This window comes from Hippocampus comes, unplaced genomic scaffold (genome assembly GCF_001891065.2).
Source record: "Hippocampus comes isolate QL1 unplaced genomic scaffold, H_comes_QL1_v1.1 scaffold1230, whole genome shotgun sequence".
Taxonomy (NCBI): Eukaryota; Metazoa; Chordata; class Actinopteri; order Syngnathiformes; family Syngnathidae; genus Hippocampus; species Hippocampus comes.
This window is the reverse complement of record NW_017805383.1, coordinates 42199-58579: the sequence shown is the minus strand read 5'-3', so window position 1 is coordinate 58579 and position 16381 is coordinate 42199. Positions and strand designations below refer to the sequence as shown.

General features: G+C 47.8%; 4 protein-coding genes and 1 long non-coding RNA gene across 6 annotated transcripts in view; 4 read left to right on the top strand and 1 right to left on the bottom strand.

The window, feature by feature from the left end:
* LOC109517540 (uncharacterized) overlaps window positions 1-3056 on the bottom strand; it is an 11305-nt gene extending 8249 nt beyond the window's left edge. The window contains exon 1 of the long non-coding RNA XR_002168565.1: window positions 2993-3056. This is a non-coding gene — a long non-coding RNA (uncharacterized LOC109517540). The remainder of the gene's footprint in view (window positions 1-2992) is intronic.
* mfhas1 (multifunctional ROCO family signaling regulator 1) overlaps window positions 1-7160 on the top strand; it is a 16391-nt gene extending 9231 nt beyond the window's left edge. Inside the window, exons 2-4 of one of the 2 annotated variants that reach the window (XM_019872740.1) lie at window positions 2809-5603; window positions 6302-6496; window positions 6730-7160. In XM_019872740.1, coding sequence (XP_019728299.1) covers window positions 2809-5603; window positions 6302-6450 — 2944 coding nt within the window. In that variant the 3' untranslated portion in view covers window positions 6451-6496; window positions 6730-7160. Of the gene's footprint in view, window positions 1-2471; window positions 5604-6301; window positions 6497-6729 lie in introns of those variants that run through there. The other variant, XM_019872739.1, reaches the window with a different exon arrangement.
* Window positions 12-1164, top strand: LOC109517538 (protein phosphatase 1 regulatory subunit 3B-like). The gene is made up of 2 exons (XM_019872750.1): window positions 12-893; window positions 924-1164. The coding sequence occupies exon 1, from the start codon at window positions 91-93 to the stop codon at window positions 865-867; it is 777 nt and encodes a 258-aa protein (XP_019728309.1). The 5' UTR covers window positions 12-90; the 3' UTR covers window positions 868-893; window positions 924-1164.
* Window positions 7161-7614: 454 nt separating the features above from the next.
* On the top strand, window positions 7615-9975 carry rpl17 (ribosomal protein L17). The gene is made up of 7 exons (XM_019872752.1): window positions 7615-7677; window positions 8103-8152; window positions 8349-8389; window positions 8562-8696; window positions 8868-8966; window positions 9196-9387; window positions 9894-9975. Exons 2-7 carry the CDS (start codon window positions 8113-8115, stop codon window positions 9939-9941), a joined length of 555 nt encoding a protein of 184 aa, XP_019728311.1. The 5' UTR covers window positions 7615-7677; window positions 8103-8112; the 3' UTR covers window positions 9942-9975.
* A 1899-nt stretch (window positions 9976-11874) lies between these two features.
* Window positions 11875-15180, top strand: nkx6.1 (NK6 homeobox 1). The gene is made up of 3 exons (XM_019872738.1): window positions 11875-12769; window positions 14002-14177; window positions 14873-15180. The coding sequence occupies exons 1-3, from the start codon at window positions 12136-12138 to the stop codon at window positions 15161-15163; spliced, it is 1101 nt and encodes a 366-aa protein (XP_019728297.1). The 5' UTR covers window positions 11875-12135; the 3' UTR covers window positions 15164-15180.
* The last annotated feature ends 1201 nt before the right edge of the window (window positions 15181-16381 follow it).

The window sequence follows — 16381 nt, the reverse complement described above, 5'->3', positions numbered from 1 at the left end:
GGTCACACAAAATTTTTTTTTTTTTTGCCCCCCCCCCGTTTGTTTCTCAGGGTGATGCTAAGCTAACGCGCTAGGCAAAGCGCTGTCAAGATGCCGACGGACATGGCACTGCCCCTCTTCCTGTCACAGGAGGACTTTGCCTTCCGGAGAAGCCCCCAAGACCGGAGCCCCGCCTCCAGCTGCCATGAGCACACCTCCAAGAAGACCAAGAAGCAGGTGACTTTCGCGGACCATCGAGGCCTGCCCCTCACTAGGGTCAAGGTCTTCTCCCAGTTCAAGGACGCCATCCACATTCCCCACAGCGTCCGCCTCATGCCATCCAACCGGGACGATGACAACGACGAGCTGGTCCTGGATTTTACCCAGCCGGCGTCCGACTACGTCCTCTTCCGCCAGAATCTGGACAGGAAGTGCGTGTGCCTGGAGAACTGCGTGCTGAAGGAGCGGACCCTGGCGGGGACGGTTAAGGTCAAGAACTTGTCCTTCGAGAAGCGCGTGCGGCTGCGTGTCACCTTCGACTCTTGGGAGAGCCACTCGGACGTGGAGTGCGCCTACGTCAAGGACTCGTACCCGAGCGCGTACAGCGACACATTCTGCTTCAGCCTGGCCCTGCCTCGATTACTGGCCCCCCACCGTCACGTGGAGTTCGCCGTCTGCTACCAGGTGGCCGGCGCGGAGTACTGGGACAGCAACCACGGGCACAACTACCGCATCCTCTGGTCCAAGGACAAGCGGCGCCGGGACGGCGATAGCCAATTCGACTTGGGCATTCACTTGGACGCCTTTGGCAGCCTCACCTGCGGACACGGAATCCTCCCAGAGTGGCCCAGCTATGCCAGATATGAGAATGTGGGACCTTACTACTGAAGGGGGCTGCAACCTGAGCAGAAGGGCAGAGGTCACCGACATGCTTTTCGCCATGAAGAACAAACACAGATGAATAGAAAAACAAAACGCTGCTAGGTGATGTCATCACGTGACATTTGTGTGGTCTTTTAAATAAAACATGTTGAATGTTTTAAGCGAACGAAAAGCTTTTTTGATAATAAAGACGAGCTCTTTTAAATGTGTTGGAGGAAGTCCACCAGATTGCCCACTGTTATATTTTCCTTAGAATTGTTTTTACTTGTTGAAAATAAAACTTTTGAAGTTATTGCTTCTGAATGAACTCCAAGGTTATTAGTAGTGATGTTAACGAATTATGTCGAAGCGTGTATCAAGTAAAGAAGGGAGCGTTTCCACACTTCAGGAAATGATTCAGACTGTTGCACAAGGTTTGACAGAAATATAAACCGCTCAGGCATGGGCTTCGTTCAAAATAACTGTGTTTTGATAGTCTTGGCCAGCTGAGACGGAAAGCGTTGTAGTCGCGATTAATTTGGAGGTAGCTTGGCTGCGCGAATGTATGGTCAACACTCCACACTCTATCTTCTCACCACCACCACGCTCAAACGGTAGCCGAACATCCGTCCAATTGTTGAAAAACCAACAATGACTCCCAGGTGACGTCATTTCCTACTTTTGATCGACAATGACACGCGAAGACCACGAGAGGGATGCAGTAAATCACAGTATGTTTTCTGTGGCACATTACATAACTGCATTCGACGTGGTATAAAGTTATAGTGTAACGTTTTTCATGCCTCCTCATTCAAGTGGTCGAATTACGTTCAGTAAAAGTCGTGAAAATCGTATTCAAATGAAAAGTTTGAGATAACATGAAGTCGTAAAGCGGACACACAATTAGAATTTGTAAAAAGTTCATAAAGACGTCAATGACACAAGGATAAGTATACGTCACGTACTGAGAAATAACAAAACGTGGAAAATTGGAATAAAGAATTAAAATGCGCAAATATGAAGTAGATATTATCAGTAAAAGTGATGTAAGATGAAGTGAAATGGAAAAGAAGTAATATAATGGTATGAAATCAGTATTTAATTATGTAGCGGCTTAGATTTTTTTTGCACGTCAAGACGTCGATGACAGTTGACGTGGTTCGTTATCGTTGTCATGTGTGACGTTGCCGAGGACAACGTCACGAACCAAAATTAATTTAAAAAAACGACAAAACTAAATCAAGAATGCGAATGATGTCGAATCAAAATATGTAAACAGGAAGTAGACTTTCCTTGTCTCCTCCTCCTGTAGGCGGGGCGGGGATGATGACGACGACTTCCTCACTTTCTCCGCAGCAGCAGGAAGAGAGACGGAGGAAGAGAAGAAGAGGAGGAGTATCCTAGTAGGAACGCGTCTCAGCCGCCCTCCGCCATGCCGACGCGGACCCTCAGCTTCGTCGTTCTTCGTTTTCTTTTTCTCCTTCCGTGACCGCCGCCAAACATCAGCGCCACGGCGGCCATGAAGCCCCGCCTCCTTCTCGCTCAAGGCGTCCCCGTTTCCCGTCAGCAGGCTACTCGCGCGGAGGTTTGGGAGATGAGGGGCAACCCATGAGGACTCTGAATGAATGCCGACGCGGACCCTCAGCTTCGTCGTTCTTCGTTTTCTTTTTCTCCTTCCGTGACCGCCGCCAAACATCAGCGCCACGGCGGCCATGAAGCCCCGCCTCCTTCTCGCTCAAGGCGTCCCCGTTTCCCGTCAGCAGGCTACTCGCGCGGAGGTTTGGGAGATGAGGGGCAACCCATGAGGACTCTGAATGAAAAAAACAAGGACTGGGCGGAGGGGGAGGGTGAGCAAAGGCGAGGAGACGGGCCGCCCCCCCTGGAGAACAATGTTAAGGCGGCCCAGCTGTGGCGGGACGCCGCCCTCCGCTCCAGGAAGCTGCGCAGCGACCTGCGCCAGCTGCCCCCCTATCCCAAAGATGCGGACCTGTCCCACGTGGAGGCCCTGAACCTGGGCAACAACCTCCTGCAAGAGCTACCCGAAGGCCTGGCATCCAGTCTCAACAACCTGCGTGTGCTAGTGCTGCGCAGGAATCACTTCTCCACCGTGCCGTGCGCCGTATTCGAGTTGAGGCAGCTGGTGGAGTTGGACCTCAGCCACAACCGACTACGGGCTGTGGCGGAGGGCCTGGGCCGACTGAGCACGCTGAAGAAACTCAGTGTTAGCCACAACAGCATTCAGCAACTACCTGAGCACATCGCCGCTTTGGAGTTTCTGGAGGAACTGGACGTCAGCTTCAACGACCTCCATGACATGCCCGCGTCCTTCTGCGGCCTCGCCAGGCTACGCACGCTGGACGTGGACCACAACAAACTGAGCAGGTTCCCTCCTGAGATCCTGGCGCTGGGCGACTTGGAAGAACTGGACTGTTCTGGAAACAAGTTTGAAGTTTTGCCAGAGGATGTGGTGAAGCTGAAGAGTATCAAGATATTGTGGCTGAGCAGCCTCCACTTAAGGTTCTTACCAGACACCTTCTGCCACCTGCAGAACCTGGAGAGCCTAATGCTGGATGGGAACCACCTGGCTACGCTGCCGGAAGCTTTTGGCAGCCTGCAAACTCTCAAAATGGTCAACTTGTCCTCCAACCAGCTCACGGATTTCCCTGAAGTTCTTCTGGACATTTCGGGGCTGGAGGAACTCTATCTGAGCAGGAACAAACTGACTCAGGTTCCTCAAGAAATCGGACGCTTGCAGAACCTGGCCAATCTTTGGCTGGATAACAATGAGATTGCGTACCTGCCTGAGTCCTTGGTGGACCTGGCGAAGCTTGAGGAGCTGGTTCTCCAGGGCAACCAAATTGCCGTTCTTCCTGACAACTTTGGAAAGCTGTCCAAGGTAAACATCTGGAAGGTGAAGGACAACCCACTGGTCCAGCCTCCATACGAAGTGTGCATGAAGGGCATCCCGCACATCGCTGCCTATCAGCAGAACTCGCCCCACTCGCAGCTCGAAACCAGGCCCAGACTCAAACTGGTCCTGCTTGGACTGAACGACGCCGGGAAAACCCGACTGCGGCAGAGCCTGCTGAGCGAGAGCAAAGGCGAACACCCAAGCGAAGGAATCCAAATCACCAGCTCGCTGAGCGAGGGCGGCCTGACCTTCCTGGTGTACGACTTGTCCGGAAAGCAGAACCTGGACCTCGTGAAGCCCTTCTTCTTGTCCCCGTCTGCGCTCTACATCCTGGTGGTCAATCTCCAAGCCTACTCTCCGTGCAGCTTCTACACCCATGTAGGCTACTTCCTGCACCTGCTCGGTGCCAAGGTGCCCCAAGCTGTGGTCCTATTGGTGGGCACGCACGCCGATCTGTGCGGGGAGGCGGAGCTGGAAGAGAAGAAGTTGGACATCCATCGTCAGGTCGGTTTGCAGCAGAGGCGGGACGTCCAAGTTCTTCAGAGCTTAGCGCTGAAAGTGGAGCAGGCGTTGCAGCAGGGGTACTCCGTGCGCGCCTCCCATCCTCACGCCTCATTTTACGCCGTCTCCGACACGAACCTGCGGCGGAAGAAGGCCCGGGTGCGGTCTCTTCTGGACAGGCGGCTGCAGATTCTGTCCCCCTTGCTAAGCGTCGGCTGCGCGCGGACCGACCGGACTGATATCCAGCACCTCAGGGAGAAACTGACATCCGTGGCCCAGCACCCGGACATCTTCCCCGACCTGTACCGGGTGTTGCCCAGGTCGTGGCAGACGCTGGAGGAGCTGCACCTCAAGTCCGAAAAATTGTGGTTGACCCGGTGCGACTCAGCGCGTCTGGGCCATCAGGTGGGGCTGACGGAGGAGCACCTGCAAAGCGCTCTGTCCTACTTGCACCGGAGCGGGACGCTGCTGCACTTGGAGGACAGCCCCGCCCTGAAGGACTACGTCTTTCACAATCCACCGCGCTTCCTCGCCATCATCAATGTTTTCTTCCAAAGAGACGACTCGGCTGCGGCGGCGGCGGGGGAGGAGTCCCGGCAGGTTGACGAGGAAGCCGAGAAGCTCGTGGCAACCCAGCTCCAGCGTCACTTGGATGCTTTCCATAGCCACGGCCTCCTCCCGTCCTCCGCCATCCTCCAGCTGATGCGGCCTCTCATCCAGACACGACAGGACGCGGACGTGATCTTGGAGCTCCTGGACAAAATGGGCGTCTGCTACTGCGTCAACAAACCCCGCGCAGGCAAGCCCTTGAAAGGTGGCGCCGAGCTCTGGTACAAGTTCCCCGGACACGTTGACGTCAAAGAGGCGCAAGCCGACGGGACCTCAGAGACTGAACCCGACATCAGCTTTGAGATAGAACCCAACAGGAGCTCAGAGACGGAACCCAACAGGGCCTGGGTGCCACCGAGTCCGCCTTTCACCGCAGAGCAGCTGCAGATCCGGTACAGCTTTCCCTTCCTGTTTCCGCCCGGGCTCTTCGCCCGCTTTTCCGCCCGGATCAACAGGCACGTGGTCCAGAGGTTGGACGACCGGCGCCGCATCCGGGCGTACCGAGGCAAAGTCCCGGTGGTCATCAGCCACCGGCCCTCGACGGGGAGGCTGCAGGCCGGCACCCTGTCGGTCAGCAGCCGCGCCGCGCTACCCAACATGTGGACGGCATGGCAAGCCGTCACGCCGCTGCTGCGCGAGCTGGACGCCCTCCTCGAGGACTGGCCTGGTCTGCTCTACCACAAGCACATCCTCTGCGCAAAGTGCCTGCGAAGAGGTTCGAGCAGCCCACACGCCTTCCCCGGTAAGAAACAAAGGACTCAGCTGGCTAAGATAATCCGACCGTTTGCCAATTGTAGTTGACTTTATTTCACAAATACTTATTGTGACTTTTTTTTTTCTTAATCTTGCCGCTCATACTCCATATACAGCCAGGTTTCCAAACTACGGCCTGGGGGCCATTTGCGGCCCACCATTCATTTTTCAGCTGCTCGTGCCATGACCCCCCAAAAAAATCAACTAAGAATAGCATTTCTCACACACACACACACACGCGCACACACACACACACACACACACACACACACACACACACACACACACATAGGAGTAGGTAGACTTTTTTAGAGCCACTGTAAACATTAGGGAAGGCGTAAATGAGAACAATAGTTCAAATAACTAGTAGCCACGTGTCATTGATGGCAAGTCAATCCTGTTACAGCAGCATGCCTTGATCCCCCAACACACACACACACACACACACACGCACGCAGGATTTACGTGTCACGTGCACACATGCGCAGCCGGTTTTTAATGTGTTGCAATGCGGCTCACGTGTGCGTCCGCGAGGTCATGTGGTTAATGATGTCTGTTTTCTTGATCATGTCAAACGTGTTGCTCACTCACACACAAACACTTACATGCTCATATGTAGACACACATGCAGAAGTACACACATACAGGCACTTTATGACCCCGTGTATGCATGTATACGCATTTCAGGAGAGCTTCTGTCCCAGCGACGTCCGGAAGGCGTGAGCGAGCTGACTTGTCCCAAGAATTCTTCCGAGCGAGTGAATGTGGCTTTGGTCTACCCGCCCACCCCCACAGACACGCCCCCGACCACGCCCACCATGATTTCCCCAAAGTGACTCTGGCTCTCACCCAAGAGACCCCGACCTTCGCTGACACACCCTGGTACAATTTTTTTGGGGCACTGAATAACCCAAAAACAAGTTTCAACAACACTTTGTGTTTGTGAACGCTTGGAGTGTACTTCCCAATGCATCAATTATGTTGTCAGGAGAGCGAACATACACTTGTGAGCATTTCCGCTGGTATGGCGAATGTTTGTTAGTGTGTTTACCGAGTGGTCACATCATATTTCTGAGTCTGCACTTTATCACATGTTCATTTTGTGTCGATTTCAGGTTGCTGGTTTGCTGGGAAGGCCTTGGGAGTGGTTTCTCAGGAACACCACATGAACATGTTGGACTGCTGAAAACATGCTCGGATATGATTGGATCCATTCCGGATGCGCTTGATGAGGCTTGCCGCGCCCCACAATGCAATGCGACTATTTATTCTTCAGCTAGCTGTCAATCGATCCATCAATCAGTCATCACGTTTTGTGTCCAAAGATGAGCAAAGTTGCAATAATTTGATTTTGTGTGTGTCTGGAGTCAACGAGATATAATCTTGTTACCGTGGCAACACATATGACAGACTCTGGGGGTCCCCTGATGGACGACATCATCAAACTGCGACTCGCATTTTCATGTAAATAAAACCTTTATTTTTCTACACAAGGCAAAGAGAGGCACATGAATAAAATAAGAAATAAATAACTCAATCACCACTTCACTGACTCAAATTTTCGTGTTTTTCAAGACACACGGCAACAAACTATGGAAACATATATACTGTACAGTATTTTATTTTTTTTAATATTGGTGCAGGAAGTCTGTTTATATAAAAAAATACATGTGTGTCTATGCATTTTCGGGTTTGGAGGAGCCAAACCCACAAATTTCTTTTGCCTGGGTGGTTTTGCCACAACCATTGAGTGAGCCTTATTTCCAGATCTGCAAGATGGCAACCCTAAATGTAGGTAACTTGTCAATTTAGGGCAGTTGCATCTGATAGTAAATGCTCGGCAGTGTCAAATATTGCACGTCCTTATTCGGCAACATTATTCACACAAACATAATATACGTCCAATTTTAAAACAAGTATGATTCATTGTTTGTCACACTAATATAGTCAAAGAAGTTTGAAGTTGTGTTGTCCTCCAGCCGCCAGGGTGCGCTGCCAATTAAATGGCGCACAAGAGCCTAGCTGTGGCTCCGCCTCTTCCTCTTTCCGTCGCGGTCTCTTCGGTAAGGACGACTAACCGCTGAGTTGTCACCCAATCCGTCTTAAATCTTCGGAAAATTGGCAGAATCCTTTCTTGTAAACTGCCTCGGTTTGTTTGCAAGACGCAAACGCACCATTTGGCGTCACAATTTTGTGTAAAATGTTACAATTGTGGCTGTAAATTTAGAATTTCGTGAAGGGCCGCCATGTTGGCTGCCTCCGCACTCGATTGATTTCGTCCACGTTCCATGTAACCGGTTAACCTTTCTTTGAAGCTTCTCTTCGCTACCGTACGACGTTTTAGGAAAAGAACATTGTTCTCCGTTGTGCGTCTTGTGCTAAAACGTTTGCCAAGTCGATGAAAGTCGTTTACCTGCACTACGGGGTAACTGTGCTGCTGAGTGGATGGCGGAAGTGTCTCACCCGGTTTGTCCCTTTTTTCCTCCAGAAGTCTGAAAATGGTCCGCTACTCTCTGGACCCCGAGAACCCCACCAAGTGTGAGTATTTGCAAAAGACTTTTTAAATTTTTTTTTCCCCCATTCCCTCCAAGTAAGAGGCGCGCTGATGACTCCTTAGGACACCTTTGGATTCCCATGAAAACAACTGTGATGGCTGAGCGCCTTCAAAATCATTTAGCTGCATACCTTCAACATAAAACAAACTCTTTGCTCACGGCACTTTTTTGTCTCCTAGCATGCAAGTCGAGGGGATCCAACTTGCGAGTCCACTTCAAGGTGAGACCCGACATTAAATCTGGGCAATCCCCCTCCAAGCATCTCAATTCTAATCACGGCAGTGCCTCAAGTAGTTAAAAGTGCATCCCTGTTGATGTGCACTGCCTTCACTAACAACATGACTATGGTCAGGGACTTCAGTTGACTGAAGATTTTTTGTAATGTGTTGCAGAATACGCGCGAGACCGCTCAAGCTATCAAAGGCATGCACATCCGTAAGGCCAACAAGTACCTGCGGGATGTCGTGGTCAAGCATCAGTGCGTCCCGTTCAGACGCTACAACGGCGGCGTGGGCAGGTGCGCTCAGGTAAGTGAGGTGTGGGCTCCGCAGTGACGGCGGCCGCTGTGATGACCTTCTTAGGACACCTTTGGATTCACCATGAAACAAAACTCGTGTCTGAGCGGCCGCCCGTCCACGCGCATCCAGTCGAGTGTTGCGATTTCATGATTTAGTTACGTGTTTTATTTTCTCATTCAGGCCAAACAGTTCGGTTGGACACAAGGCCGGTGGCCCAAGAAGAGCGCCGAGTTCCTGCTGCACATGCTCAAGAACGCTGAGAGCAATGCTGAGCTCAAGGTTGGTTGCCGCGGCAACAGCACGTCCTTCTTGATAGGCTTAGTGGGCTGGTAGAGTAATGTATGCATTTTGCAACTTGAAGGTACTGTTACTTGAGTGGCTCCTTGACTGTTACAGTTACAGATGTTAGTTACTTGCCTGTCAGTGACGTCAGCAGTTAGTCGATGTGGACTTTCTGAAAATGGGTCGCGGCGAGCAAAGGTGGTGATGTCGCGGGGTGTGTGCGCAGGGTCTGGACGTGGACTCGCTGGTGATTGAGCACATCCAGGTGAACAAGGCGCCCAAGATGAGGCGACGCACGTACCGCGCCCACGGCCGCATTAACCCCTACATGAGCTCGCCGTGCCACATCGAGATGATCCTCACCGAGAAGGAGCAGATCGTCCCCAAGCCCGAGGAGGAGGTGGCGCAGAAGAAGAAGGTTAGCCCGCCGGCGCCACCAAGTGGATGCTCCGTTTGCCGCAGCGCTGCCTCGATTTACGATGCCCGTCGTGTTTTTCAAGATTCTACATGGATTTTCAGGGATCATTTTAAATGCATTTATTTTATATTTGTCTTGCGGTGGACAGATAAACCGTATATTAAAAGAAAATGTCGAATGAAGCATTTTTTTAAATAACAGATTTTCCATAGGCTAATTAGCACAAACTGGATGTAAAATAATTTTTTAAAAAAGCCAGTCAAAGTAAACATTTTCTTGGGCAGGGGGCGCGCGCGGGGGTGGATTTTTACTTTGATCTCGGTAAGAAAACGTAAGTCAAGGTGGCGCTGTTGTGTTGCTGTGATGACTACTTAGGACACCTTTGGATTAACCAATGAAAACACTCGAAAGCTCTGAGCAACACCACTGCAACTGACGTGTGATGATGTCATAACACCCAGCATGTTAACGCTTGTGTTTTTGTGTGTGTGTGTGTGTATGTTCAGGTGTCCCAGAAGAAGCTGAAGAAGCAAAAGTTGATGTCACGCGAGTAACTTGCAATAAATAGAAAACCTTCTTGCCACCAAGTTCTTCTTGTGCTTGTCCATTTTGTCCAGTCAAATCGAGTTTTTCATGCAAGCTTTTGGAGGAAAGAAAAAAAAAAGTCACCGACCCCTGAAGCACTTTTCCACTGACCTTCCTGCCATGTGGTGATGTCATCGTGATGTTTTACGGTTAGTGTCAAAAGTATTAAAACGCTTCCGTGGGCTCCAACCACAAGAAAAGTTGAAAGATTTCGCATCTGGGGTTTGCAAATAGACAAAGCCACCTGTCTCATATGTAAAGCGAGTGGGGCAATCGAATAAAAATATTGACTTCACCTGAACTTAATTGTCCTGGATAGGTGAAAGTGGGTTCACTGCACACATGAAGGGAAAATGCAATGTTGAGACTTTTATTCTGAAGCAAGTGTCATACTTTGATGGATTGATTTTGATATAAACATCTTAACATTTTTGAGCACGTCCTCCGTCGTCACCATCGTTTTACAATGAGGGGATAAAACATATTGTCATGACTTTAGAACTTATTCTGAGGGAAAGTCATCCTGTTTTGACTTGAAGACTTTTATATTGAAGGGTTCCCGTCCCATAATGCTTTCATTCATGTTGGACTTGACTTATTTTATGTCCTTTGATGACTTCAAATGTCAAGGTAATTCATCCTGTCCTGTCATGACTTGGGAACTTTTATATTAAAGGAAAGTAATTCCATAATAATTGTAAGGCTTTTATTTTGAAGGACAGTGATCCTATAATTATCAAACTCTTACTTTGAAGGAAAGTCGTCATGTAATCTTTTGATGAAAAAAATGGTCCTGTGATTTTTATTATGAAGTGTGTCCTAAAATGAGTTGAGCATGAAAACCACCCAAAGAGTCGAAATGAAAGGTTATCTTTGATGTTGATTTTGACTTAAGCAGAGAGATGAGGATTCAGAACGCTTTCGAAATAACATCAAATCAAGGATTTCTCATTGACCAATGACGGAGATGACTTGTCCTTATATTTTTCAGTAGTGACACTTTTTGAAATAAAAGACTTTGATTGCGCTGCATGGTCCGCTCACGGTCTGTCCACCCAACAACCACCAAAGAACGAGGACGATTTCGGATGCTTGGAAAGATGTAGTGACAGCACGTGGACACCAAGCGGCGCTGCTGCATCACAATGGCGAAGAAACGTGAGCACAGCAAATTATTTCCATCCAACTTCACTTTCGTCGCCGTCGACGTACGACGTTACACACTGTCCAACCTCGACACGATTTTATTTTGAAGGGAGCCTGTCTGTCCAAGGTGTCACTCGTATAAAGTCCCCTGGGGGCGACTCCAGTTCAGTGTAATGACCTGAAAAGTTTGACTTTGCACGAAGCATGCCCTACAACAACTTTTATTTTGAATAAGACTATGCCTGTGAAGACTTGACTTTTATTCTGAAGGAAACTTCTCCAAGTCACCCGATGAAACTCTTTTGAAGGAAGCAGGCCCTACACAATGATTGAAAGACTTTCATTTTGGAGGAAACAATCTAAATAATGACTTCAAAATTGTTAGTTTGAAGCAAGATCAGCCTGTATTGGTAACCTTATTTTGAAATAATCCTCTGATGAACTTCATATAAAAGGAAACACGTCCTGTTATGACATTTATTTTGAAGGAAACCCGCCGTTTCCTGACCTGGTCATTTTCATTTTAAAAATGTGCTCTGAACAGTGACTTGATGACCTTTAGCCGTTCTACAGTGACTTTATAGAGCCTAATAACTTTGCATTGGGAAGGAAGTACATCATGTTATTAACTTTTATTTTGAATGTCCCCCGTCCAGTAATGAGTTTCCGCTTGTCTGCTTAATGACTTTAGTCGATGCTGATACTGATCACGTTACTGATACTGATTGTATCACGTGACGTCAGGTGGAGGCGGTCCAATCAGCGCGGAGGAGCGTAAGAAGTAGCTCCCCTCCTCGCCGCTTCGTCCCCCTCCCCTCCGCCCCTGGGAGGCTCCAGGACGTCACTTTCCCAACTTGTTGAAGGAGGCCTCATCTCCTCTTCTGCGTTCTCCTGCTCCTCTCCGCCCCACCGCCACTACACCCCCGCCCCCACCCCGAGCCGCGGCGGTCGCTCGCGCAGCGGGCCGGGGCGCGGGCAGACTTTGCCCCCGTCGTCGGCGCAGGCAGGGAGCGGGTGATGTTCGCGGCGAGTCCCGGGATGCAGGACACCTCATGCCGCCTCGGCGGCTTCTCGCCTCCTCGCCTCACCCCCCCGCTGGCGGCCCTGCACAGCATGGCAGCCGACGTGCAGACCCCACAGTCCCGGCCCCGGTCCCGGTGCCAGTCCCAATCCCAGTACCCGGCCTACCCGCTGCCCTCCGCCGGGGCGCCCGCAGCCGCCTCGTCGTGCGCTTCCCCGGCCACCACTTCCCCCAACCCGGGCGGCATGGCGGCGGCGTCGTCGCCGGGCCTCAAGTCGACCGGCCTGGGCTCGCCGCAACTGTGCTCGTCGGCGACGCCCCACGGCATCAACGACATCCTCAACCGGCCCAGCGCGGCACCTTCCTCGGCCGCCCTGGGGGTCCTGAGCGCCCTGCCTCCGCGTTTCAGCAGCCTCAGCCCACCGCCGCCACCTACACCTCAGCCGCCCTCGGCCGGACTCTACTTCTCGCCCGCGGCCGCCGCCGCCGCAGCAGCAGCCGCCGCGGCCGCCGCTGCCATGGTCCGGTACCCCAAGCCACTGAGCGACTTGCCCGGCAGGACACCCATCTTCTGGCCGGGGGTCATGCAGGGGCCGCACTGGAGGGACGCGCGCTTCGCGTGCTCGCCCCGTGAGTCTTGCCTCTACTTGCGCATTGTCTCCATTATTATTATTATTGTTCTTATTATTATTATTGTTATTATTATTATTATATACTTTTTTGAGTGTTCTCATTCTATTCTTTATGAATAGCCGAAATAGTTTAAACAGGACGGCTTCTAACATTTTAAACTCTCATTCTAATAATTTACGACCAAATTCAATATATTGAGTACACTCACATTTTTCTTTTTAATTCATCGTGTATTAATGTTTCCCAAAAGCTACATTACAAATGATAATAAAAATGTAAGTCGTTATTGTAATGTTGAATTCCAAATGATGACCAAATTCATCAGTACATTTCGTTATTTTTTCTTGTTCTTAATTATCATGGAAACTGAAAATCTTTTCCGCCATTATTTTTATAACCCCCGCCCCCCCCCAAAAAAAGAAAGTGTGTTTGAGGGGACACGTGTGCGTTGTTCTCGGGAAAAAAAGGAAAGTGATGATGAATATCAACATGTTATTTTAAAATTGTAGTGATGATGATCATTAATAATTAGTCATAATAAAACGACAAAGTTAGGAAATAGCTAATGTGTTGTTTTTTTTTTTTTTTACAAGTTATTAATTCTGATTTGTTTGAAGGCTGCTGAAAGGAAAGTGAAAATGATGGCGATGGTCGTGAAAAGTTGTTAAATTGTGTATTATTATTCTACATAATAATAAACTATAAAGGTGATGGTGCTGGTGCTCCAAATAGCTTTTTTAAATGTTTCTTCATCGTAATAACTTTTTGGACACCAGAGCATTTTGCTGGATGAAAATTTGGACATTGACAATGACGATGATGATAGGAAACACTTGTTCACATGGTAATCGTCATCATCATCATCATCATCATCCTAATAACAACGATGGATTTAAAAATGTGTACTTATTTCAAGGTTTGGAAATTGAGATTTTTGTTATTGGAGGACAAAAGCAAGAAATAATTTTCATGATCAAGAGCGACATGAATGATCATGTCGTAAAAGACCATTAAAATTTTTTTTTTTTTTACAAATATGAATAATACTACGGTGTTCTGTTTTGGAGTAAATCAAAAGTTTGTGATTGATGATGCTGCACATCCATCCTCATAATAATGCCGTTAATCTCCGCGGGGGGGCAAATATTTCACTGATGAGAATGATGATGATGATGATGATGATGATCACGATGATGTTTTGTCGTGTTTTTTTTTTTTAAACGTTTCAGAGCAGAGTTGTGTGGTGGTGGACGGCAAAGACGGCAAGCGCAAACACACGCGGCCAACTTTCTCCGGACAGCAAATTTTTGCTCTGGAAAAAACTTTTGAACAAACCAAATATTTGGCGGGACCCGAACGAGCGCGACTCGCTTTTTCTCTGGGGATGACCGAGAGCCAGGTCAAGGTAAGCGTTACACGCAAAAAAAAACCCAAAACATAATTCCTTATCATAGAGTGTCCTTATTTAACCGGAGGAGCTGAAATGTCATCATAAATTAAGAATGTCAAAATATTTATTCGAATTAGAATTATGGTTGTGCAAATGAGGACACGTGTTTTGATGTCGTGGTCGCACAATAGTCCAATTATGCAATAATAGTATTGTATAATGATGACTATTAGCCATGCTAATAATAATCATAATAATAATAATAACAATAGTTCCTTTGTGTGGTTGTGTGAATTGTATGGATTTGCGCGCGTGTGTGTGTGTGCGTGTGTGTGCGTGTGTGTGTGTGTGTGTGTGTGTGTGCGTGTGTGTGCGTGTGTGTGTGTGCGTGTGTGTGTGTGTGTGTGTGTGTGTGTGTGTGTGTGTGTGTGCGTGTGTGTGTGTGTGTGTGTGTGTGTGTGTGTGTGTGTGTGTGTGTGCGTGCGTGTGTGTGTGTTTTGGTACTAAGGTAACACCGAAGGAAAGATGCTGTTGAAGAGATGGTGGGTTGGCGGTTTGGTTCCAGCTGAAAATTTGTCACCAAAACTGAAAGACTCCATGTTTTTCTTCAATAATGACGATAATAATAAAAAAAGGTGTGTGTGTGTGTGTGTGTGTGTGTGTGTGTGTGTGTGTGTGTGTGTGTGTGTGTGTGTGTGTGTGTGTGCCAGGTGTGGTTCCAGAACCGTCGCACAAAATGGCGGAAAAAGCACGCGGCCGAGATGGCCTCGGCCAAGCAGAAGCAGGACTCGCAGACGGAAAGATTAAAGGTCAGCACGGACTTGGAGGACGACGAGGACGACGACGACTACGACAAACCCTTGGACCCTGACCAACCCCCCCACCACCAACACCACCACCACCAACACGACCCATCCCACCTCAACGGCCTCCTCCATAAGCACGCGCTCGTCGTCGTGCACGCGCCTGAACGAGGCGCTTCATCCTCCTCCTCCTCCTAAAAAAAAAACAAAAAAAAGAACAGAAACAAAAACTTTTTCATTTCGTTTGACTTGTAAATACTTTTGGGACTGTAAATAGAAACACACAGGCCCTCTTTTATTATTATTATTATTATTATTATGATTACTATGACGATGATTATTGTTATTACGATAATTATTCTTAAAAACTTCAAAATAAAATAGGACCTCAAAAAAAAAAAAAAAAACAGAAACAAAAACTTTTTCATTTCGTTTAACTTGTAAATACTTTTGGGACTGTAAATAGAAACACACAGGCCCTCTTTTATTATTATTATTATTATTATTATGATTACTATGACGATGATTATTGTTATTACGATAATTATTCTTATGAGCGTACAGACACGTGGACGCAACACGTGATTCAATTTAATTTAATTCATGTAACGTCAGCACTTTCACTCAATAAACAGTCTTTACTACGACTAACATTATCATCATTGTTCTTAAATATGATTATTAACATGATCAAATAACATGACTTAAATTCGAATTATCCGAAAAATCGTGTTTGCGCCACTGTGCCTTCGATTACTGTATATGGTTATTATTATTATTATTATCATTATTACACAATATTGCCAGATGATTATTTTTCAAAATGAAATATACTTATTAGGGATAAACGATGGACCATTTCACGCTCCCCAAAAAACTTTGCTGAAGTGTACATTTGATTCATTTTTATATTCTCATTCACTCCCCCCAAATCAATTTAGAAATAAAGTGGGAGCAACTTTAAACATAATGCTGCGGATCATAATAATAATAATAATAATAACGTCAAGTTTGAACTTCGATTGACGCTCTACTGACCTCATCAGGTCACGGCCATGAAAAGGGAATATTAAATCCTTTATTCTGAAGGTGTCCTCAAACGCTTTGAATTCCATTTGAAGGGTTAGACATGACGTCAACAGCACCTCCTCCCACTTAACTGCATCAATTTGACGTCAATGACTTCAAATATCAAAACTTCAAACAAAGTCATACAAGAAAAAAAACATGCTCATATTGTTGTATTTATCTATTGATTATTTTTGCATTTAATAAGAAATGCAAAATTGCAATACCAAAATGTTAAAAAAGTGAGATTTAGGATGAATTACATAAAACATTTGTGATTGTGTAGGGGGAGAAAAAGTTATTTAAAAAGCATGAATGGGTTCGTAAATACTTCAGAGTAATGAATGA

Bases quoted from the DNA above. Each gene is read 5' to 3' on its own strand.
- rpl17 (XM_019872752.1), top strand. From the start codon at position 8,113: ATGGTCCGCTACTCTCTGGACCCCGAGAACCCCACCAAGT. The intron at 8,697-8,867 runs GTAAGTGAGGTG...TTTCTCATTCAG, and splicing joins GCGTGGGCAGGTGCGCTCAG to GCCAAACAGTTCGGTTGGAC. The intron at 9,388-9,893 runs GTTAGCCCGCCG...GTGTATGTTCAG, and splicing joins AGGTGGCGCAGAAGAAGAAG to GTGTCCCAGAAGAAGCTGAA.
- LOC109517538 (XM_019872750.1), top strand. From the start codon at position 91: ATGCCGACGGACATGGCACTGCCCCTCTTCCTGTCACAGGAGGACTTT.
- nkx6.1 (XM_019872738.1), top strand. From the start codon at position 12,136: ATGTTCGCGGCGAGTCCCGGGATGCAGGACACCTCATGCCGCCTCGGC. The intron at 12,770-14,001 runs GTGAGTCTTGCC...TAAACGTTTCAG, and splicing joins GCGCTTCGCGTGCTCGCCCC to AGCAGAGTTGTGTGGTGGTG. The intron at 14,178-14,872 runs GTAAGCGTTACA...TGTGTGTGCCAG, and splicing joins TGACCGAGAGCCAGGTCAAG to GTGTGGTTCCAGAACCGTCG.